At 37.6% G+C, this 26,563-nt stretch overlaps 1 protein-coding gene across 4 annotated transcripts in view; it reads left to right on the top strand.

Annotated features, from left to right (window-relative positions):
• The window catches only part of LOC141402031 (uncharacterized), a 30,644-nt gene extending 12,521 nt beyond the window's left edge, over positions 1-18,123 (top strand). For 2 of the 4 annotated variants that reach the window (XM_073982651.1, XM_073982652.1), the window contains 3 exons: positions 10,307-10,358; positions 10,437-11,548; positions 15,101-18,123. In XM_073982651.1, the coding sequence (XP_073838752.1) occupies positions 10,307-10,358; positions 10,437-11,548; positions 15,101-17,729 (3,793 nt within the window). In that variant the 3' untranslated portion in view covers positions 17,730-18,123. Of the gene's footprint in view, positions 1-10,306; positions 10,367-10,436; positions 11,549-15,100 lie in introns of all 4 variants that reach the window. The other 2 variants (XM_073982653.1, XM_073982654.1) reach the window with 1 other exon arrangement.
• Positions 18,124-26,563: the final 8,440 nt, after the last annotated feature.

Raw genomic sequence — 26,563 nt, 5'->3', positions numbered from 1 at the left:
CTAAATGATACTAAATTTGGAACAATTACGATTTAGGCGAACGGATAGAGCTGGAATCCTGAAATTTGAATTAAGGCTGATGTTAGAGAATAGAATGGAAATAGTTTTGAAAATTCGTACTTATGGGTACGAAAAGTACTAAGTGGTACTAAAATTGGTACAATTACGATTTGGGTTAACAGATAGAGTTGGAATCTCGAAATTTGAAGTTGAGACTACTGGTGGAGTGTAGGATTGAGGAAGTTTTGGAAATTCGTACTTATGTGTACGAACAGTACTAAGTGGTAGTAAATTTAGTACAATTTGTATTTGGGTGAAAGGATAGAGCTTGATTCCTCAAATTTAGACTGAGTGTCGCTGATGAAGTGACCAAAGTACTAAATGGTACAAAGTTTGGTTCGATGGTGATTTCAGTGAACGAATCCTGAATTCGAAATTGAGATTATTGTTGAAGTATAGAATTGAGGTACTCTTGGAAATTTTTACTTATGTGTACGAACAGTGCTAAATGGTACTATATATAGTACAAATTGGATTTGGGTGAACGGATAGAGCTGGAATCCTCAAATTCGGAATTGACATTACTGTTGCAGTGTAGAACTAAGGAGTTTTGGAAATTCGTACTTAGAGTACAAAAAGTACTAAATGGTACTAAATTTTGTACAATGGGGATTTGGGTGAATGGATAAAACTGGAATCCTGAAATGTGGAATTGAGATTTTTGTTGGAGTGTAGGATTGTGGTTGTTTTGGAAATTCGTACTTATGAGAACGAAAAGTATTACATTTCGTACAATTGGGATTTGGAATCTGGAATCCTGAAATTTGGAATTGAGATTATTGTTGAAGAGTAGGATTGAGGTAGTTTTGGAAATTCGTACTTATGGGTACGAAGAGTACTTAATGGCACTCAATTTGTTGTTGGGTGTAGAGACAGTGCTGAAATCTGTATTCTTTGGATTTAGGGTGAGTATTGGTGTGCAAAGTTGGTATCGCTGTTAATATGTAAGGGTGAGATACTGCTGATCTTTTTCAAATCGAACTAAAGAGGATTCGAACAGTACTAAAATAACAATAAATATTTATTAAAATTGGTATTAGTGCAATAAAATTTTCAGTGTTCGCCATTTTCATATTTTATACTGTTTATTTGTTTTTTATATCCTTTCCGCATACGAAGTAGCGGGCACTTTGCTAGTCTATATATATAAAAGAGCAGTGAGGTGAGGTATTCACTGACTGACTGACTGATTGACTGACTGATTCATCAGCGCCCAGACGAAACCGCTGAAGGTAGAAAGTTGAAATTTTGGGTGTAGGTTGCTATTGGTGTGTAGGGGTGAGATAAGGCTGGGTTTTTGGAAATTCGACCTAGAAGTGTACGAAAAGTACTAAAAGGTACTAAATATGGTACCCTTTGTATTAGGCAAACGGTAAGAGCTAGAACTCTGAAATTTGGAATGAGGATCACTGATGGAGAGTTAGAAAGATGTACCAAAGGGTTTGTGGAAATTCGAACTATAAGTGTACGAAAAGTACTAAAATTTACAAAATTTAGTACCAATTGTATATTTTGAACGTATATAGCTAGAATCATGATATTTGGTATGGAAATCAAGGTTGGGAAGTGGTGTTGATGTAATTAAATGGTTTTGGAAAATCGTACTAATGTGTACGAAAAGTACTAAATGGTACTAAATTAAGTACAACTTGGATTTGGGTGAACGGATAGAGCTGGAATCCTGAAATTTGGAATGAGGGCCACTGATGAAGAGTAACAATGAAAGGTTTTTGGAAATTCGAACTATAAGGGTACGAAAAGTACTAAATGGTACTAAATTTGGTACAATTAGAATTTGTGTGAACGGATTGAGTTGGAATCCTGAAATTTGGAATGAGGGTCACTAATGGAAAGTAACAAAGAAAAGTTTTTGGAAATTCGAACTATAAGTGCACGAAAACTAATACATGATACTAAATTTAGTACAATTTGGATTTGGGTGAACAGATAGAGATGGAATCCCGAAATTTGGAATAAGGGTCACTGATGAAGAGTAACTATGAAAGGTTTTTGGAAATTCGAACTATAAGTGCACTAAAAGTACTAAATGGTACTAAATTTAGTACAATTTGGATTTGAGTGAACGGATAGAGCTGGAATCCTGAAATTTTGAATGAGGCCACTGATGAAGAGTAATAATGAAAGGTTTTTGGAAATTCGAACTATAAGGGTACGAAATGGTACTAAATTTAGTACAATTTGAATTTGGGTGAACGGATTGGGTTGAAATCCTGAAATTTGGAAAGAGGGTCACTAATGGAAAGTAACAAAGAAAAGTTTTTGGAAATTCGAACTATAAGTGCACGAAAACTAATACATGTTACTAAATTTAGTATAATTTGGATTTGGGTGAACAGATAGAGCTGGAATCCCGAAATGAGGGTTACTGATGAAAAGTAACAATGAAAGGTTTTTGGAAATTCTAACTATAAGTGCACGAAAAGTACTAAATGGTACTAAATTTAGTACAATTTGGATTTGGGTGAACGGATAGAGCTGGAATCCTGAAATTTTGAATAAGGGCCACTGATGAAAAGTAACAATGAAAGGTTTTTGGAAATTCGAACTATAAGGGTACGAAAAGTACGAAATGGTACTAAATTTAGTACAATTTGAATTTGGGTGAACGGATTGAGTTGGAATCCTGAAATTTGAAATGAGGGTCACTAATGGAAAGTAACAAAGAAAAGTTTTCGGAAATTCTAACTATAAGTGCACGAAATATAATAAATGGTACTAAATTTAGTACAATTTGGATTTGGGTGAACATATAGAGCTGGAATCCCGAAATTTGGAATGAGGGTTACTGATGAAAAGTAACAATGAAAGGTTTTTGGAAATTCGAACTATAAGGGTACGAAAAGTAGGAAATGGTACTAAATTTAGTACAATTTTAAATTGGGTGAACGGATTGAGTTGGAATCCTGAAATTTGGAATGAGGGTCACAAATGGAAAGTAACAAAGAAAAGTTTTTGGAAATTCTAACTATAAGCACACGAAACGTACTAAATTTAGTACACTTTGGATTTGGGTGAACGGATAGAGCTGGAATGCTGAAATTTAGAATTAAGATTACTGTTGGAATCTAGAATTGAGATATGGAGGTAGCTTTTGAAAATCGTACTAATGTGCACGAAGCAGTACTAAATTCGATACAATTTGTATTTGCGTGAACAGATTACTGTTGGAGTGTAGGATTGAGGTAGTTTTGGAAATGCGTACTTATGGAAAAGTGCTAAATGGAACTACATTGGCTATAATTTGGAGTTAGGTGAACTGATAGAGCAGATTTATGAAAGTAGTTATGGGAAAGTCGTGTACGAAAAGTGCTAAATGGTACAAAATTTGGTACATTTTGGTATTTGCTATATGGTACAGAATTTTGTTCAATTTGTGATTTTGTAAAGGGGTAGAACTGGAATTTTGAAATTCGGTATTAGATGAGTAATTGGTGTTTAGAGAGGAGGTAGAAAGGAGGTTTTGAAAATGCTTACTTATTTATACAAAAAGTACTAAATAGTACTATAATTGGTTTCAGAGGAAGAGATAATGCTGGAAAAGTGAATTGCGGTTGGTATTTATGTTGAATATTAGGAAGTAATTTTTGAAACGTTTACCTACATATATGCACGAAAAGTTTGGTAACATGTTGGTACCAAAACCATTTTGGTATTGTGTAAACGGTTAAAGTGAGAAATACCTGCTATAGGGGAACGAAAAGTAGTAAATGGTACTAAATTTGGCGTTGGGTGTAGGAACAAAGCTTGGATTATATAATTTGGACAAAAAACTACGAAATGGAAAAATATTTGTTAAGAAGATCATTCTGATATTTGAGATAAAGTTCGGAGTTTGAAAAATTGTACTGAATATTGTTCTATTGATTTTATGTTAACGCGAAGGCGTTTCTAAATAATGTACTGGAATTACGTAGTCAAACGTGAAATATCTTTTCAAAAAATTTGTTTGTTTTTTATGTTAATTTGAAAACGTGGTCCAATGCGACAATTTTGTAAACTAGAAGGTTTTTGCCCCCTGATAATAAAAAGGCCTAAATTGAAATGCACCAACAAAATTTACCGTTATATACGGTTAACATACCCGTGCACATTAAGTAAAATTTTTTGTAAAATTGTTTTTTTCTAACCTTTCATGCCACAAATTCCGAATTTCGGTCGGAAAATGTGCATAAAATCTTCAAAATACTCTAAGTCTTCAAAATATCTCTTTTAATAAAAGTGGATTGAAGTAGAAATTTTTTAAATGAAACTTTTGTATCCCCTGAGTATTCAAGGTCCAAATTTAAAGAAAATTTGGCAATATAGATTTGTTCTATTTTTAAAATACACTAAGTCGAGGGGTACCGTAATATGGTGATATACGAATTTTTGTGGCCATTTTGAATGCCGAAAATTAGGTTCGTAGAATTTTCGGGTTCTTGGCGAAACCGCTGAAGCTAGAACTTTTAATTGTTGTGAAGGGGTGAGATAAAGTTTAGTGTTTGGAAATTCGTACTGGGAGGGAATGCTGTTTTAGTGAAGGGGTAAAACCAGAAGTCAAGTCTGAAATTAGCAATATGAGTCGCTGTTGGTGTATGTCTGTGATATGAGGTCGTAGTTTTGGTAATTCGAAATAAAAAATATGATAGGTGCGATACGGCAGATATTTTTGGAAATTCTAACTGCAGTGTACAGTATAAAAGGAATTAAATCGATTAAATGTTGAAATTAAAAATAGGTTTTAGTATAACAGAATCGCCAGTGATCACCTCATCCATATTAAATATTGTTCATATATATTTTATTCCCTTTCCGCATACGAAGTAGCGGGCATTTGCTAGTTTGATATATGTGTCGTGAATGTAGCCTACACAGCTTCAGAGAAATCTGTATCCAAATACGAAAATTGTGTGCGAACAAATTTCTAAAAATCATATATTTCGGGTCTAATTTGTACAATTGGCATTCGATTTACTCGTGCATGATTGCAAATTTTGGATTTTTACGTTGCGGGTCTAATAAATCATTATTCGTTAAAATCCATCTACTAAAACGCGAGATAGGAGAAATTCCAAGGTAGAAAAATCACCTAATATTGTTTTTGAAAATATCGCGCATTTTATCGCGTATTCTGTCGGCCGCTTGCACTACTATGAAAAAACTAGTGCAGCATCTTCCTTTTTGCGGAAACAGAGATTTAAAAACTTCACTGATAAGGAAACTACATTCATTTTATCTCAAAAATAGTGTGTGATGCTACATCCACGGTTCTTGACTGATTGCCTTGAAATAGGTATATATAGATGCAGATTTTCATGGTGACACTAAAACCGGATGCGGAACGAAATTGTATGAACTTTGCGCAAATTAGCGATGTTTTATAGGTTTTTAATGCTAAGATGCAGCCGATGCTACACCTTAGCGTCCAAATTATATTTCGAAAAATATATACAAATCAAAAGATATGGTCTTGCTGTACATGAAAATCACATGCGGACAAAACGATTTTGATAATTACGCGATTTACACATATTTTAATAATGCATATAAGTTAAAGCGGTTTATTTGAATTCTATTTCCGTTTAAGAAGTCTAATGATTTGTTTCAACAACCCGATAACTTTCCTCAATGGGAAACTTTCTATGTGAATGTAGATAAAGCAAAATCCGCCCATTTCCTTGGGAGTTTCATGAAAAATAAAAGAAGTACTCCTATAGAATTTTTCCAATATTTTCGACTCTAGAGTGCATGTGAAAACCATTATTCCAAACCAAAATTAGTTTTTTTTTTAACACAAATATGTGCTTATTTTGGCTATAATATCCTAACTACTATCCCGATGATTATAAGTTTGGTCTCATTTGATTCCCCGTGAAGTCTTTATTTACTTACTGCTTACTTACTGTTACTTTTTTTGTAATTTTTGCGGGTAAATGGACCTATATTTTCAAAAAATTCGGATTACATTTAAAATTTTGTGAATTTTTTCTAAATTCCGCGAATGCTGAGAAACATTTTACAAATATTATGCAATCTACTTAATGACGTCACTTCGTGATAACTTTTTAGTGACAATTGTGCTCAATAAAATAATTAGCGTTTTTATAATAATTTTTTCTTAAAAGCAGAAGTAAAACCGCGATAACATTTGTCCGCAACAACCAAAAATTTGCTCGCGAGCGGATTTGTACTGGGGAATTTTTTCTTAACCTATGTACCAAAAATCGTTAATGTAGCGCGAAAAGAAAAAATTCAATTTTTTGGAAATGGAATATGAAATAATTGGCAGTTTTGCCCATATATTTAAGGGGTTTTCAAAATTTTATGCGTATGAACCGACAAATATCTCGTTTACTATTTTAGCTAATATTATCGAACTTTAGTGGGGGAGGTACCGGAAGGAGTGGACCTACAAGCACCTGCCTTCTAATTGTCGTGCTCTCCAGCCACTACATGGTGCCATAGAGGGTTTTTACATTTTCAGGGTTATTTTCTCAAGAAGTATGGACTTACCCCTGAAAAGGCTTTTACCGTCGTAACTGAGGCAGTGAATGAAAGTTGATTCAACAAAAATCAAATTGATTCCAAAGCTGTTCTTACAGTTAACTTATCCAAAATATTGTGTGCGTGGTACCCGAAGGAGTGGACAAATGTAGTCCATATTCGAACCTGATATATATTTGGTAGATATACTGGGATGGGTAAAGCATGGACCAAATCGGTCACTACCATCAAGAGTTATCATGCGCAGAATTTTTCCGAACATTTTTGAACTCTTGTCGGGGGAGGTACCCGAACTTAAACTAAGTTTGGACAAAATTTTACGACGGCCAAATTTTGGACCGAATCGGCAGATCTGTTCAAGAGTTATCTTGCGCTCCAACCACTACACACGGTGTCATAGGGGTTCTTCGTAATTTTCAGGCTATTTTCTCAGGAAGTATGGACTTGCCCCCGATGAAAGTTGTACTGTCGTATAGTGGACAGTGAATAGATGTTACTACAACAAAAATCAAAGCGATTCGAGAGCAGGTCCTAAACTGAACTTTTTCGAAATTTTGTGTGGGAGGTACCTGAAGGAGTGCACCGATTGAGTCCCTATTGTAACCTCATCTAATTCTGGTAGAAATCTTAGGATGCGCAAAGTATGGACTAAATCGGTTACTCCCTTCAAGAGTTATCGTGCGCACAAACTTTCCGAACATTTTCGAACTTTTGTGGGGGAGGTACCCGAAGGAGTGCACCGATATGGCCCATGTTCGAACTTAAACTAAGTTTAGTATTACGAAAGCCAAATATTGGACCGAATCGGTTGATCCGTTCGAGAGTTATCGTGCGCTCCAGCCAGACAGACAGACGGACGGACATGGCTAAATCAACTCCAAATTGTCTGAAACGGATTTCGTCCAAACATACTTGTGCTCTAAAACCATTATTTCGATGATGCACATTTTGCCCGTATGAAAGTGTATATACCCTCGTCAGCATAGTTACATTTTTTGAATTTCGCGCCGCTAGATCAGTGATTTCGACCGGCTTGAAAATATCGGTAAAACTTTCAAAATTTCTACAAATGAAAAAGGCATCGTTCATCACTCCTTCGATCGGTTCGAAATTATTTACCACAGGTAGTCTTTATTATCTTGATAAAAACGATATATAAGCTTTGTTCCAGAACTAAAAAGTTGTTAAAATGTTTACCACTTTTACACATTTTACCCGAAAAAGCGTTCCCGTACGCAAAAAAGTTGTAAAATGTCCACTTCCCTTTAAACAAAAATGGCGCTGAATGACGCTCTCTTTGAAAACTTTTTACATAGTAACATGGTTGCCGCATTTTGATTGCCAAGTAGGCCGACTTTGTCATATGTTCCAGTTGTTTTGTCTTTTTCTCATTTTTCCGTTCCCGTACTTTATAAATAAAGTTGTATTTTTCACAGTTCGCTCTTTTACTACTTTTACCATTAAAACAAGTACGGGAACACACATATAGTTGGGTTTAAAAAAGAATCGGGGAATAATTTCTAATAAGAGGAAATTCTCTCTTTGTCCTGCCTCTGCAATGTCTTCGGAGAAATATATAGCTCTGTTCCTTTACGTGCAAGAATCTTCAAGTTTTACCACTTTTTACTCGAAAAGCGTTCCTTTACTTCTGACACCACCCAATTCATATGAGAGCAGTTCACAACTTTTGCTACTTTTGCCGGTTTTACAATTTTCAAAAGTAAAGGAACAGACCATATATTCGTTTTGATTTAAAGTGGTTGTGATCTTGACTATTTTTATAATTGTTTTTCTCTTGCCCTATAGATGGCGTTTCTAATAATCCATCAATGTCCGATAAGCCGTTCGTAGTCGTATATTTAGAGGCGATCCCATATATTTGAGTTAATAACATAATCGGGAAACTTATTTGATTGCTTAATCTGGAGTATTCCCCCCAATGGCTTAACTTCATTTATTACCCTCTATTACAGAAACAATTTCTAATAAGAGCAAAGACTCCCATTTTCCTACTTTTGGCATCTTTTGGAAAAATATATATTCGTCTTGAGTTAAAGTGGTTGTGATCTTGACTAAATTTAAGATGTATTCATTTGTGCCAACATTTGTCTAATAATTTACATAGGCCCGACAAGCTCTCGAGAGTCGGAGATTAAATGAAGATCCCATAGCTTTGAGTTATGGAATCGATAAATACTTTAATATAAAAAAGTGTCTCTCTGTCCTTGTTCTGGAATAAAAATTCTCGGTAAAATATATATTTTTCTGTTTACAGTGGTTGTCGTCATTACTAGATTTAAAATGCTTGTATTTCTTCCTATAGATGGCGCTTATAAAAATTCATCTATATCCAAGAAGCAGTTTGGAATCGGTAATGAAAAGGGTGTTCCATACCATTGAGCTAAAAATGAAAATGAAATCGGAAATCGGCAGCCTTGCACAATTCGATACCCTTCGGCATAATGTTGGCACAATTTCCTGAGAATTTCAACAATTTAAAGCTTATCTGCAAGTCCAGATTTGGATATAAAAAGGAACTAATATGAATCAGGTTGCACTCATTGATTTGAGAGAAACCTTATTTCCTTCCTTCTCTGTTTATGATGGAATGTGAGATATGTTGGAATGTGTGATATGTTTTGGTTCGCAATGATTTTGGTCTCTGCTTATTTAAAGATCCTCGCATTTCACCCAGTAGGTGGCGTTCCTAACAATCATTTGAACCACATGTGAATATTTGTCTACTCGTTATGGTGAAAACCATGAGAATGATTGAGAAAAAAGCTTATCACTGTAAAATCAAACTTGCATTTGAGAATTGAAAAGTTCGATGAGAGAGAAGCCACACCCCAGGCCGATATGTCTGATGAGCAGCTACCAACAGCGAATCTTCGAATTTCCTTTTTCATTTGCAAAAAATCTTCGGTAATTAAGATTGACTTCATCAATCAAACCACCACACTCTATATTTTGTAAAGATTTAATATAGGACCTGGCTCATCGTGTAGAGCCATCATTAAGAAGATGAAGAGTTCTTTATTAGCTTACATCTAATTCGACAACACGTCGGAATTTTACATTTCGGACGCTTAGTATCCAAATCAGAACCCTCGGTTTTATGGTTACTCATCACTTTGTTATGTTTGTTTGTTTACATTATTTTGTAATAGGTTATTGACCGCATAACGCCTACGTACGTTATAGCTAAGACTCAATCCCATTTTCTAGGAATTATCTTAGTTCTTTCTTAGCAAATGCAACATTGAGCTTATCGGCTCTATAAATTTTGCAACGGCGTTATTCTGACAAGTGAAATTGAACGTAGTGGCAAGTGTTTTGACAAAATTGATAAAACTTATAACGAACGACGTTTGCGGATTCTAATTTTCTTTGTTTTATTTCTTAGTGGGGGTGAAGTGTAAAATTGAGAAATTGTTCCAATATAAACCATGATAATATTTCATTTTTCAATTATGAATGATGGAAATTGAAATAATATCTGGGAATCCCATTTGATGATTTCACTGTACACCTTCAAACGAAATTACTCTACATTATTTGTACAATTCATATGTTTATATGCTTGTCAGGTTAAGTTAGGTGGTTGTTCTTCCAACAACAGTTTCTATAGAGCACAAATATTGATACCTACCTAAATTTTAAATAACGTATTTTCTCAAATCTCGAAATTTACATAATAACCTAACCTAACCTACTTCTACTTTTCTCTTCTTTCTTTTAGTGAATCAGCTCGCAAAATAAGTTGCAATATAAATTCCAGCATTTTTATGCCGGTAAGTAGGTAAAGCATACACTGTGGTCTTTCACCAACGCAACCCGAAAATAACCCATTATCATTTTAATCTTTACAGAAAATCCCCATATATACACAAAAATATCCATGGATTTCGACCACGAGTCCGCCTAAAACAATCCCAGAATCAAACGTCATGTCGTCAAAAAACCGCAAAACAAATCCCATCAGTCATCAGGTGGCACAAACTTTTCACAAAGATGAGGTATTACAACGGGTAAAAACTAAACTCAAAGCTTATCACACAAAACACAACGCGACAACGGCCAATAAAGAGGTGGCAAGAAAACTTCGTGAAATTCGACGTAATGTTGAAAGAATCTATCAAAGATCGAATCAGACAAAAGTAATGGATTCCAAAGAGGAGACTGAGCCCGATGATAATGAAAATTCCGAGGCAAAGAAATCCCATGACGATGCCGTGGATAAATATTCTGACATTGAGAATACCTTAAAGGATATGGGTTTGGAAAACTCCGAAGACGAAGATGATGAATGGAATGATATGGAAATTGGGGTAATCACTGAAACAGTAGAGGAAAAAGAGAGTACGAAAAGGGAAGAGAACGCGAAAGAAGATGAAAATCAAACCGAAGAAGTCATTGATTTAAATAGTTCGGTGGAAGAGGTGGAAACACAACAACAAAATTGTGACGCCATTGATTCGCTTGGTTCAGTGGAAAAGGAGAAAAACGACACCATTTCCAAAGAAACACAACAACAAAATTATGAACCCATTGATTTGAGTAGTTCAGTGGAAGAGGAGGAAAACAATTATAATACCAAAGATATACAACAACATCCTGATGAAAAAGTAATTAATTTAGACGAGTCTGTGGAAATCGTCCATGTGGCGGATTTTATAGATTTAACAGAACTGGAAAACAACAGAAGTCTAAAGCAAAGAAATATACATGAAAATTCCAATACCAAAGACCATTCCCCAATAGCCAGCCACCTTACAGATGAAGTGTGCAATTACATTGAATCTCTCAATGAGACACGAGAATTTCACCAAATTCTGTCGACTTGTAACGCCGCATATCCTGCCTCAGTTCACGATGAAGCTATTACAAATGATTTGCATTCGATACAAAATTCTATCTATGATTTTGCAACTTTTTTACAAGAGACCTATAAGCATATCGATGACATGGAATGCGAAAGAAGGTAAGTTAACGAAGTAGATATAGACCTCAAACGACCTTAAACTACATCTACGATATATTAGATGAGATCAGACATCATCTACACTACAGTAAATGGCCTCAGACGTCATCTACTTGTACTTGTACATCTGTAGATGTCGTCAAATGTCATCTACGGTAAATGACCTCAGACGACATATGTTCTGCGGTGGATGCCATCAGACGTAATGTACTCTACAGTAAACGACCTCAGAAGTCATCTACTCTTCTGTAGATGACCTCAGACAACATCTTCTCTACTGTAGATGACCTCAGACATCATCTACTCTGCGGTAGATGACCTCAGACATCATCTACTCTGCTGTAGATGACCTCAGACGTCATCTACTCTGCGGTAGATGACCCCAGATGTAATCTACTCTGCGGTAGATGGCCTCAGACGTCATCTACTCTACTGTAGATGTCCTCTGACGTCATCTACTCTGCGGTAGATGTCCTCAGACATCATCTACTCTACTCTAGATGTCCTCAGATGTCATCTACTCTGCGGTAGATGACCTCAGACGTCATCTACTGTACGGCAGATGACCTCAGACGTCATCTACTCTACGGTAGATGACCTTAGAAGTCACCTACTCTACTCTAGATGACCTCAGACGTCATCTTCTCTGCGGTAGATTACCTCAGAAGTCATCTTCTCTGCGGTAGATGACCTCAGACGTCATCTACTCTACTCTAGATGACCTCAGTCGTCATCTACTCTACGGTAGATGACCCCAGATATCATCTACTCTACTGCAGATGACCTCAAACGTCATCTTCTCTGCGGTAAATGACCTCAGACGTCATATACTCTACTGTAGATGACCTCAGACGTCATCTTCTCTGCGGTAGATGACCTCAGAAATCATCTAGTGTGTGGTAGATGACCTCAGACGTCATCTACTCTACGGCAGATGACCTCAGACGTCATCTACTATACGATAGATAACCTTAGAAGTCACCTACTCTACGGTAAATGACATCAGAAGTCATCTACTTTACGGTAGATGACCTCAGAAGTCATCTACTCTACGTAGATGACCACAGAAGTCATCTACTCTACGGTAGATGACCTCAGAAGTCATCTACTCTACGTAGATGACCTCAGAAGTCATCTACTCTGCGGTAGACGACCGCAGACGTAATCTACTCTACGGTAGATGACCTCAGGCCTCATCTACTCTACTGTAGATGACCTCAAACGTCATCTTCTCTGCGGTAAATGACCTCAAACGTCATATACTCTACTGTAGATGACCTCAGACGTCATCTTCTCTGCGGTAGATGACCTCAGAAATCATCTAGTGTGTGGTAGATGACCTCAGACGTCATCTACTCTACGGCAGATGACCTCAGACGTCATCTACTCTGCGGTAGATGACCCCAGATGTAATCTACTCTGCGGTAGATGGCCTCAGACGTCATCTACTCTACTGTAGATGTCCTCTGACGTCATCTACTCTGCGGTAGATGTCCTCAGACATCATCTACTCTACTCTAGATGTCCTCAGATGTCATCTACTCTGCGGTAGATGACCTCAGACGTCATCTACTGTACGGCAGATGACCTCAGACGTCATCTACTCTACGGTAGATGACCTTAGAAGTCACCTACTCTACTCTAGATGACCTCAGACGTCATCTTCTCTGCGGTAGATTACCTCAGAAGTCATCTTCTCTGCGGTAGATGACCTCAGACGTCATCTACTCTACGGTAGATGACCTTTGAAGTCATCTACTCTACTCTAGATGACCTCAGTCGTCATCTACTCTACGGTAGATGACCCCAGATATCATCTACTCTACTGCAGATGACCTCAAACGTCATCTTCACTGCGGTAAATGACCTCAGACGTCATATACTCTACTGTAGATGACCTCAGACGTCATCTTCTCTGCGGTAGATGACCTCAGAAATCATCTAGTGTGTGGTAGATGACCTCAGACGTCATCTACTCTACGGCAGATGACCTCAGACGTCATCTACTATACGATAGATAACCTTAGAAGTCACCTACTCTACGGTAAATGACTTCAGAAGTCATCTACTTTACGATAGATGACCTCAGAAGTCATCTACTCTACGTAGATGACCACAGAAGTCATCTACTCTACGGTAGATGACCTCAGAAGTCATCTACTCTACGTAGATGACCTCAGAAGTCATCTACTCTGCGGTAGACGACCGCAGACGTAATCTACTCTACGGTAGATGACCTCAGGCCTCATCTACTCTACTGTAGATGACCTCAAACGTCATCTTCTCTGCGGTAAATGACCTCAAACGTCATATACTCTACTGTAGATGACCTCAGACGTCATCTTCTCTGCGGTAGATGACCTCAGAAATCATCTAGTGTGTGGTAGATGACCTCAGACGTCATCTACTCTACGGCAGATGACCTCAGACGTCATCTACTATACGATAGATAACCTTAGAAGTCACCTACTCTACGGTAAATGACCTCAGAAGTCATCTACTTTACGGTAGATGACCTCAGAAGTCATCTACTCTACGTAGATGACCTCAGAAGTCATCTACTCTACGGTAGATGATCTCAGTCCTCATCTACTCTTGCGTAGATGTCCTCAGACGTCATCTACTCTACGGCAGATGACCGCAGACGTCATCCACTCTACGGTAGATGACCTCAGGCCTCATCTACTCTACTGCAGATGACCTCAGGCATCATTTACTCTGCGGTAGATGACCTTAGACGTCATCTTCTCTGCTGTAAATGACCTCAGTCGTCATCTACTCTGTGGTAGATGACCACAGACGTCATCTACAGTAGAGTAGATGACCCCAGATGTCATCTAATGTACGGTAGATGACCTCAGAAGTCATCTACTCTACGGTAGTTGACCTCAGGGCTCATCTACTCTACGGTAGATCACCTCAGGGCTCATCTACTCTACTTTAGATGACCTCAGATGCATCTACTCTGCCGTAGATGTTCTCAGAAGTCATCTACTCTACGGTAGATGACCTCAGGCCTCATCTACTCTGCGGTAAATGACCTCAGTCGTCATCTACTCTGCGGTAGGTGACCTCACACGTCATCTACTCTACGGTAGATGACCTCAGACGTCATATACTCTACGGCAGATGACCTCAGTCCTCATCTACTCTTGCGTAGATGTCCTCAGACGTCATCTACTCTACGGAAGATGACCTCAGACGTCATCTACTCTGCCGTAGACGACCTCAGGCGTCATCTAGTCTACGGAAGATGACCTCAGACGTCATCTTCTCTGCGGTAAATGACCTTAGAAGTCACCTACTCTACGGTAGATGACCTCAGAAGTCATCTACTCTACGTAGATGACCTCAGACGTCATCTACCCTACCGTAGATGACCTCAGACATCTTCTATTCTACAGTAGATGATTTCGAACGTTATCGACTCTATTGTATATGACCTCTGACGTCATATACTCTATTGGAGATAACCTTAGGCGTCAATGATGTTATTTTTTATCCTGTCATGAAAATTGAATTCCAACGTTCTTCTCTTCTGTTTTCTTCTAGGAAAGTTTGTGAAAAATATGTCCTCCCCGGACCAAATCCTTCGGAATTAGTGGTTAAAATAGAAGCTCCCGAAATGCCGAAACAAATTATAACCTATCGAACGGAAGATATTTTACAATGTAGCCTAGAAAATTTGGAAGCAGGAACAACAGAGGAGATGACGAGGGCGAATAGCATTCCAACACATGAAACGTCAAGAGAACCTGAGGTAGCTACCTCTCATCACAACACAACGCAGTCATCTCAAATTGAGACAACATCTAATAGCCATGCAGTACAAAGTATTACACACACAACAACAGTCCCCATATATACTCCAGTTAGCAGAACTAGCGTAATAAATCATACCGCTCAATGTCAGAGGGAAACCAATGATGACAGAAACAAAGAGGCTACGGCACCAGAAACACAAACCCCGGTAACAAGTAATGCAAATGAAGGTGCGAGTATTCAAATGACCGCACAACCCTCTGAAGATGCTAACCCAGTTTCGGAAAGAGATAATAGTCAAGTTTTAATTGAACAAACTCAGATGAAGACTAATTCCCTGCTCAGCCCAAGATGCACCTCTCAAAATTATCCACCTATTAAGAACAACAATGAAAACCCATCTAAATATTCTACTAATTTGAATGCACCATATAGAGGTCAAGAGCTTAGAAGCATGCCAGTATTGTGTCGTGATACGAGGTCTAAGTCGAATGTATTTGAACACCCAAGGGGCAGTGAAGAACTTGGGCGCCACGATGGACATCAAATACATCAAGACCATGTGGCAACGAATTGTTATAGGGATATATCTCGTCAAGAATTGCAAACTTCTTCAGGACATAATTGGGAGCCTTATAGAAGTCATGAAATGTTTGAGAAGGCCACAAGTCCACAAACACCCAATAGCCGACAACTCATCCCCAACGTGTCAAATGAGTCACAAAACCAAATGGATAGTCGCTGGGTTGAACGCCCTCGTCTTGCCACAAATGTATACAATGATAGTCTTTTAAGGCAGGTTCCATACCCCCTAAAGCCTATTGCTTGCCATCCAGATGCTAACACAGCTACCAAAGATTATCCAATTACTCAGGCACATCATTCAAATGTGCCGCCAATAGCATATCAGTCTCCGGATTACAGTGCTAATAGTTCTACATGTTCGGAATCTTCAATTTTATCTTCGGAAAAAGATAATTTAATGGCATTAAAGAAATCTAAAAAAGCTAAGAAAAGGAAGCATCTACCTAACGAACTGCCTCACACTTCAAAGAAGAAGAAAAAAGAGGATGGCCCACAAGATCTTTCTCAGAAAGCTCTTACCGATTCAAATCATGCTGCAACAAAAACATCACTTATCTATAAGTTTACCAAGGATAAGAATTCAAATGAAACCCAGTGTACTCCGCTGCCTAAAGAATCTACTTCTAAAGGTCAACACCAAAGTAAACAACCCGCCAATCTAACAAACAACCTATGCCAAAGAACAGAACAAAGATTACCACCACCGGTCCCTCAAGAAAGTCAATCGCTTTCATCATTAACTCATCAGACTAAACCCAATCCACCACATCCTGTGCCATCAATACCCAGAGAAGAAGAAACAGTTTCGCATTGTCCAACACAATCAACAACTTGGAAATCTGCAGAATATTTTCCAGCTCCCAATGTCCATATACCACCACATTTTGTTCCACCATATAATGAGCACTTGAAAGAGATACATAATTCCGCTTCAACAAATTCCTTTCATTCACATCGTAGGGAAGAGTTTTTGAATAAGTTTTATCCAAATCCTCCGGCTCCACCACCTCCTCCTGCTTATGCAACAACAATGTCACACATTCAGTTGAATTCAACAGTTGGCCCTGGATCTTTTAATCCATATCCCTTACCATACCACCACCACCTGCAGCACAATATACCCGCTTCAGCACCTCCTCCGCCACAATATCACCCCAACCACAACACACCAATGAATCCACAACAACGAAATCCTGAATTTCCAGTAAATCAAATGCAAACTCAGCATTTCTTCCCCCCGCAACCACACAATGACTACTCTATGAGAGCTCCGCCACGTCCAAATTTTCTTGGAATCCAGAGACAATCACAAGAACCCCTCCGATATCATTCCCCTTCCACACAAGTGCCACCATATCCAGTGCCCCAATTGCAAAACCATCAAACAGCAAGTCCTCTACAACCTCCATTAGGAGATCCCTCCAGATATCATTCCCCTTCCACCCAACAATCACCTTTACCGCCTCAAATATTTCAACATCGCCTACCCAGTCCCTCACAACCCAACCCAACTTTTTTGAATGCCCACCCATCTCTTTTAACACCACCCCAATCTACAGAAAGGCTTATTTCTCCTCTGCTCCCTCCCGCTCCATATAACCTGAGTTATTGTGGTGGCCCCAACTCCACCGCGATGACAGTACCCATGACACCACCCTCAGAAAGTGACATATCCCATAATAACCCAGTTATGTCATTGTCTTCTTCTTCTTCAATAAGTACTTACAATAATCCATTTTTAGATACATATCCGCATCATGCCACCACCACTTTGCCCCACCAACCTTGGACGAACAATTTCAATACATCTCAGATGTATCAGGAACAAAATTAATAGGTTAATAGTTTATGTATAAATGTTATTTATTTAAATGTTAAGAAATTTTGAAATGCATGCCATAAGAAAAAATTGAATGGATTTTAAAGTAACTTACTCGAATTGTTATTATTTAGAGATGTGGAGGCTCATCCCACTACCTAACCTAATAATGTCAATTATCGATCCATTGTAAAACTCCATATATTCCTCTATTTACTCCCTCTCTCTCTCTCCCTGTACCTAAAATTTGTTTAATAGTTGCCATGTAAACATATCAGAATTTATAGCAATCTTTTGAGTATTGTTTTTAAATGTACAAATATTAATTAATTTAATTAGTTTAGGTCTAATTTTAAGCAATATTAAATAAGATTTTAGCATTTTTTTGTTAATAAAAGAAAACATAAACGGATGGAATTCATTTGACATGTAAAGAAATGTGCATATAAAAATAAAGCATACTTTTAGGCTATATAATTTTATTGACCGAAAGAAAGAATGTGTGTAAACACTCACAAAGAAAAGAAGTAATGAAATAATAATAATAATAATAATTATAATAATAATAATAATAATAATAATAATAATAATAATAATAATAATAGTAATAATAATAATAATAATAATAATATTAACAATAATAATAATAACAATAATAATAAAAATAATAATAATAATAAATAAATAATAATAATAATTATAATAATAAAAATAATAATAATAATAATCTGGCTAATCTTGTCCTAGAAACTATTGGAACTGGTTGAAAAGTTTAAACAAAAACAACAAAACTAATTTGTAAAAACATATCATATTTTATTAAGATGTAAAGAATAGTAAATACATGTGCATATATTTTAATAAGCTGTAAAGAAATATTGGAATTAAGCCATTGGAAGAATAACTGTGATGTACAACACAATAGGTTAGGAAGGGCTATGTAGGTTTTATAGCTAACTTAACGTGGACAAATTGACATGGAATTTAAAGTAACATACTTGTAGTGTGAATTTAGTTAGTTGTGGAGTCTTCTGTTACCAGCTTAGGGATCGCACTCCCACCCCAGACCGCCTAAACAATTCTGTTATGACTCCCCTATTAAATTTATATTCTCTATCTCTTAATAATGCCAAAGATCCATCGTATAATGCCACCCGCGTAATGCCCTCATTTACCTTCTAAAATAAATTAATTTAAGTTTTGACATGTAAACATATCATAATTTATGGCAATGTTTTAAGTATTTATTTTCAATTGTACAAATAATATTTAGTTTATGTTTAGTTTAAATAATAAGAAAAAAAGTGTTTTATAATTATACTAGCGGACCCGGCGAACTTCGTCTCGCTATTTAAGGAATAAAATTTCAAACTCAATTTTCGATTTTTCCAATTTTCCGACTTTTCCAGAGAGATTTTCCAAAATGTTCTTTCGTAAAGACCTTCTCCTCGAAAATACGAATAACTGACAAAAAATTTTACAGAAATCGGCCTAGCCGTTCTCATTTTATGAATTACTATACATTTTTTACACCATTTTTATATATATAGATTTTAATAAAAGAAAATAATATGTAAACAATTTCGCCTTTGAATGTAACAAACATACCAAAAATTAAAGCATACATTTAGGCTACAGGAAGAAAATGCTAAAACATTCCTATCTTGCAGAATTACACAACGAAACGAAGAAGTAATGGAATAGTTGGAATTGTGATCTATCAACTGGGCCTATCTGATCCCTATTGAACATTTGGAACTGATTTTAAAGCATTTAAAAGGCAAATTGAAACGGATTGGTATTATCACGACACTTGTCTTTTTCTAAAGACCGACAAAGCAAACCAATGCATATTTATAGAAGGTAGAAGTGACAATCAGCTGTATTCTTACTTTTTTTGTAAATTTAGTTTTCAAAATATAACAGGGTCTACTCATGAAATTTGAAACTTCGAAATTTACTACCATAAAATACTGCTTTTCATCCTAAAGGTGTAATAAAAATTAACTACGGGAGTTCTGAATGCTGTATATTTACATTTTGATTCGCATTTGTTCTATTTTACAGGATTTTCAAAATGTATTTATGTTTTTCCTGAAAAATTTTTCGAACGACCCTATTATTCAATATTTTCTTTGACAATTAATTTTCAATAACAACAATGTTGTTTTTGTAAATTTGTTAGTTGTTGTAATTCATGCATATACCTTACATAAATTTGCCTTGGTTTGATTGTTTACATGGTACAATAATACAGGTAGCATTATCATGCCAGCTGATGGTAACATAATAGGTGTGTACGATAACCCAATAATTTGTACAAATTCGTACAAATTTTTACTGAATGCTGTACGATAACAAAATTATCCAGCAAAAGAGAGCGAGTTTGGAGAGATTTTTGGAGAGTTTTGTGACTGAGAACTTGCAAATTTTTGCTGGGAAAATTTGTCCCGCAAAAATTTGCAAGTCTGATCAGCTGACTTTTAATCATCTGTTCAATGTAAACAACTCGAAATGTTAACATTTTTTGACCAAGAAAATTTCACAATTGCACATTTTTTTAGATTATAAAGCGTTGTGGATAGGATTAAAGCAATAAATAAGTAAACTGCAATTTTAAAAATGATGTTTTTGTTTCGTTTGGTTTAAAATATCAAAAGAAACAAAAACAAATTTCATACATATTCGGAAACAGCTGACTTTCTTGCAAGTTTTTGCAAAATGCTGTTCGATAACTTTCTGCAATTTTTCTTGATTGAGAGAGTAAAATTCACTGAGAGAGGTTGCTGGAACTGACTGAGTAATTATTGCTGGGAAAGTTATCGTACACACCTAATGTGTCAAATGCATTGAATTGATGTCAAATTTTGACATCTTATGTTGCCAACAATGGCCGATGCGGCTACCTGTGTATTTGTACCATAACTGTTTACGAAACAGGGGCCTAATTACGACATTCGATTCGATCGAGTATTTGCTCGAGAATGAAAAAATCAAACTATGAAAACCTATTCGCGCCACCAATTGTACATTTACTAAGGTATATGCATTAGAAATTTGTTACAACAAAGTCAAAAAGTTTTACAAAAATAAATAATTTCGTACAGTTTTCTAGCACATCTTCATTCCGAAAGTATTATTCAAAGATTTCAACAAATATTTACATTGTTTCGTTAATAATTTTGTTTTTTAGTTTTTGCTTTAAAATAAACAAATTGTGTACCATCTACCTTCTTAGTGTTCTTTGGAGAGCACAAAGGTGTTCATAGCTCGATTTTTTCATTCACGAGCAAATTCTCGATCGAATCGAATGTCGTAATTAGGCCCCAGGCGTCAACAAAGAAACGAACTACTACAAGAGCGCCATGTTGAATTTGGTACTTTAAGAAAAAATACATTTTTAAATCATATTTGGTCTGTTCCAGTACTGCACATTTCTACACATTTTTACTATTTTTTTCGATAACATAAAGGAAAAATCGGTTATCGGAGTAAAAATGTGTAGAAATGTGTAGTACTGGAACAGACCAATTGTGTTAAGAAAATTAAATATTTTTTTAAATACTCATAGAAAACACATTAAATTTTAGTCCAGTTTTTTGTAGGAATTTGCAATTAGTTTCTTTAAAAAATGAGGATTCACTCAGCTCTCGCCATCAAAATTACAGTGTGAGGAATACACCCCAATTAGAGGTAGTTTACACTATCTATCAATGTCATATGACACGAAATAAAAACATTCCATATCTACCCACGCAGGCAATGTGGAGAAGTAATTTTATTACAATTTTGCTGGTGTGGACGCACAAAGTAAATGGCGTAAGAAAAATCCCCAATATTGCACATATTAGCGACTATATAATGATGGAAAATTTCATGTCATATAACATTTACATATAGTGTAAACTACCCCTTAGGTGTAAAGTGTGTTGCAGAACAGCTTTAGGTGTGTTCGATACACGTGAGGTGCAGAGGTGAATGCCAGAACATGCCCGATAATTTCTATAAGGACGTGATACGTCTAGGATGCAGTCTATTTCGCATCTTTCATTCCACCAACAAGTTCTGGATCTTAAGGCCTGCGTACATAAGCTGCCTTGCCTGATTGCCTTGCTTTCCTGCTTCATTTCTGACATAATAAAAATAAAAGAATAAAGAAGGCCGAGCAAGTTTCGAACTGGGTTGCCCTTTTCTTTTTTATTCTTTTATCAGAAGCAAGCAAGGTAAGCAGGCAAGGCTGCTTATATACTCACCCCTTTACATAGCAGTGTCCCTTATCACCCCTACAGCAATGGTCTATAGAAGTACCCTCTCTTTCAGAAAGGATCTACAGAAGTACCCTCTCCTTCAGAAAAGATCGACAGAAGCACCCTTTCCTTCAGAAATAAATACCCTTTCATTCAGAAAGGGTCTATAGAATCAACCTCTTATTCAGAAAGGGCCTATAGAAGGCATTTAGGGTTACCCATGAAGAATTGTGGACATATGGGTATGTTCTGAGACACACTTCACCTCTCGCTTCACGCCTCAAGCATTTTGTTCACCCCAGAAAGGATCTACAGAAGTACCCTCTCTTTCAGAAAAGATCTACAAAGGTACCCTTTCCCTCAGAAAGGGTCTATATAATCAACCTTTTATTCAGAAAGGGCCTATAGAAGGCATTTAGGTTTCCCAGAGGATAAAAAACTTACCCATGAAGAATTGTGGACACATGGGTAAGTTCTGAGACACACTTCACCTCTCGCTTCACGCCTCAAGCATTTTGTTCAACCCATTTACGCTTATTTTTCGAGTATTTTATGGACGGACTAGGGTGCGCTACTCTTTTTAAATACCCTAATGAATCTTGGGTACCACCGTGGTGCAATGGTATGCACACCCGCCGTGCACACATAAGGTCGTGGGTTCGATTCCCCAGCCAGGCAACATCTAAACACTTTTCAACGGTGGCAAAATACCCCTCAGTAATGTTGGCGACATTTCCTGAGTATTTCAGCCATGTAAAACTTCTCTACAAAAGTGGTGTCTTAGACACGCCGTTCGGACTCGGCGATAAACTGTAGGTCCCATATCATTGAGCTAATATGAATCGGGGTGCACTCATTGATATGTGAGAAGTCTCCCTTGTCCCTTATGGGATGTTTGTGGAACAATATATATATATATATATATATATATATATATATATATATATATATATATATATATATATGAATCTTAGCCCCAAAAAAATTGCAAAGGATAGGAGTAAATGGGGTGAAAAAAATGCTTGAAGCGTGAAGTGTGACTCAGAACATACCCGGTAAATCCACCTTTTTGTATAGCCCTTATATAACGATATCTCCCGATTTAGGTATATTGAAGTTTTTATCTACATTTTTCGGCTAAAATAGGATGTATTTCGGCAGTTAGTGTTCCTAGGGGTCAAAAAACTTCATCAACAAGTATAGGTCCACGTTTTGGTGTAGCCACCATATAACGGTACCTCCCAATTTCAGATATTTTGAAGTTTTTAGCTACATTTTCGCCCCCCCAAATTGGCAGTAAATGTATAGCGTTCCCAGTGACCAACAAATTTTTCGTCGAAAAATGGTGGTCCTTTGTTGGTCCATGTTTTGTTGTAGCCCCAATATAACGGTGCCGCCCGATTTTAGGTATTTCAAAGTTTTAATCTAAATTGTCAGTCCAAATAGAGTGTAATTTCGCATTTAGGACTCCTAGTGGTCGAAAAACTTAGAATTGTGGAAATATACCCAAGTTCTCCTGTAGCCACCATTTAACGGTACCACCCGATTTTAAGTATTTTTAAGTTTTAAGGAAAAAATTGGTTATAATTTGGCATTTATGGTTCCCTGTGACCAAAAAATTTCTCCATTTCTCTAGCCCCCATATAACGATACTATCCGATTTCAGCTATTTTGAAGTCTTTAGCTACATTTGCATCCCTAAGTCTCTGTATTTTGGCATTTAGTGTTCCCATTGGTCCAAAAAACTTCTCCATCAAAAATTGTGTTCATAAGTTCACGTTTTTGTTTAGTCCCACTATAACAGCACCGGCCGATTTCAGGTTTTTAGCTACATTTTCGGCTCAAATTGTCTATATTTTGGCATTAAGGGTTACCAGTGGTCAATAAACCTCTCACCATGGACATAGGTCCAAGTTTGGATGTATCCACTTTATAACAGTCTGTCCCGATTCCAGGTATTTTGAAAAATTTTATCCACATTTTCGGTTCAAATCGGCTGTAATATGACATTTTGGGTTCCCAGTGGTCAAGAAACTTCTCCACAAAAAAATTCTGACATAGGTCCACGTTTTGGTCGGGTCCTCATATAACGGTACCTCCGATTTCCGATATTTTGAAGTTTTTATTTACACATTCGGCCAAAAGTTGGCTACAATTAGGCATTTAGGGTTCCCAGTGGAGGATATCCAACAAATGCTCCTTTTCGGATCATATGAGGATATACTTTGAAATCTCTTTCGACGGAGTCCGCCAAAATCCTTATAGGAACCCGAGAAGGACGGACTGGGACAGGTTCACTGATCTGACGAACCATCAACTGACACTCACCGGAAGTATAGTAACAGTTGCTGAGCTTAACAGTAAAGTGTCCAACCTAACAGAAACCCTTCTTCGCTGCCATAACTTATCCTGGGAAGAAATCCCAACCGGTGTGGTGGAACAAGGATCTTGGCGAACTGCGGAAAAACACCGAAAAGCTGTATAACAGGGCGAGTTTCAACAAATACAAGAGTGAAATCAAGCGCGCCAAAAATAATTCATGGGTTTGTTTCTGTGAGTCTGTAGAAGGAGTAAACGACGCTGCCAGATTCCGCAAGATACTCTCCAAGGACCCCAAATCCATTGGTAGTATCAAAAAACCGGACGGCACGTGGACAGACTCAGGTCTTGAGACTCTAAACCTTCTAGCTGAGATCCACTTCCCTGACTGCACGGACGCCAGTAACCACATTGAATGTGACAACTTCCAAGTCCAAGAGTCAGTGGACGAGAGCCTCATCGATAAGGTTGTAAGCAGAAACAAAAAAAGTGGGCAATAAGCATATTCAAACCCTATAAGTCACCTGGTCCAGATGGAATAATTCCTGCGACGCTTCATTTTGCCGCACTGCAGATATACCTAATTCTGGAGGAGATCTTCAGGGCCTGCTTGTTTCTTTCCTGCGTACCAGATCTGTGGAAGGAGGTAAAGGTAACTTACATCCCCAAAGCGGGGAAAACCAGTCACTCTGCACCGAAAGACTACAGAGCTATAAGCTTATCCTCCTTTCTCCTCAAGACACTCAAACGACTGATCGATCTGGAGATTAGGAGCTTTGCAGACACTGCCTCGCTGAGCAACTCGCAGCATGCTTACATGAAAGGTAAATCTGTCGAAACCGCTCTTCATGAGGTCGTGGGTTTTATTGAGAGAAGTATGGAGAATTCAAACTTTACCTTATCGACTTTCCTGGATATAGAAGGAGCCTTTAATAACGTAAAACTTGAGTCCATTCATCTCTCGCTTAGAGCAGTCAACACCCCAGAAACCCTGATCTGCTGGATAAATAGAATTCTGGAGAGCAGGATCATTAATTCCAGCATCGGGGAGTTGACAATAAGGAAGACAGTAACTAGAGGTACCCCTGTAGGGAGGTTTACTCTCACCGCTGCTGTGGCTACTTGTGATAAACAATATTTTGGCGGAATTCGACAATCAGGGCATCAAGGTTGTCGCATACGCGGATGATGTGGTTATACTAATAACTGGCAAATTCTTGTCCACAATATCGGAGCTTATGCAAAGAGTTTTATCAAAGCTGTCCCATTGGGCCACCGCAAATGGCCTTGGTGTAAATCCAACGAAAACAGAACTGGTATTGTTCACCAGAAAGCGTAAGCTCGGCGACTTCATACCATCAACATTGGATGGAGTGCAGTTACATCTATCTCCTGAGGCCAAATACCTAGGTGCAATCCTGGACTCTCAATTGTGATGGAAAAGGAACGTCGAGGAACGGACGAAGAGAAGTATAATTGCACTATATTCATGTAAGAATTCGATTGGGAAAAGCTGGGGATTAAATCCAGCTATTATACACTGGCTGTATAGTACTGTTGTGAGACCCATCTTATCCTACGGACGTCTTGTCTGGTGGCATGCGCTTCGACATAAATCGAACTCCGGCAACATAGACAAGGTGCAAAGGGCAGCCTCGATCCTGATAACTGGAGCTTTTAGAAGTACACCATAAACAGCTCTAAATGCGATGTTGAACCTCTTGCCCGTGAGACTCAGCATCAAAGGTCAAGCAGCACGTAGTGCCCTAAGGCTACATGAATTGAATCGTTGGCGTGACAGCACCTATGGACATGCATGCATTCTTCGGGAGCTAGGACCAAACCTTAGCTTAAATCTGCAGGGGAAATTCAGCGACTACTTATCACCAATCCAAAGATTTGAAGATTTTGAGGTAGTTATCCCTAGTAGAGATGACTGGATCCGTAGTAACCCTCCTCTGGACGGTCTGGCTTTCTACACCGACGGTTCCAAGATGGAAGAAGGTACCGGAGCTGGGGTCTACTGCGAAAAGCTTTGTATTGAATACTCATATAGGCTGAACAGCGACTGTAGTGTTTTCCAAGCAGAAATCTTCGCGAACAAAATGGCCGCAGAATTGATAAAAAGTCTGGATGCAGAAATCTTTGAACCGGTGACTATTGTCGTTGATAGTCAGCCGGCTCTTAAAGCCATCAAATCCTCCAATATCAAGTCTGAGGCCGTTCTTGAGTGTAGAACTGCTTTGGCGAACCTCACAAATGCTGTCCGACTCTGCTGGGTAC

This window comes from Musca autumnalis, unplaced genomic scaffold, assembly GCF_047663935.1.
Source record: "Musca autumnalis isolate F117 unplaced genomic scaffold, ASM4766393v1 scaffold_4, whole genome shotgun sequence".
Lineage (NCBI taxonomy): Eukaryota > Metazoa > Arthropoda > Insecta > Diptera > Muscidae > Musca > Musca autumnalis.
Note: the sequence above shows the minus strand (reverse complement) of the source record. Positions and strands in the feature narration are given on the sequence as shown.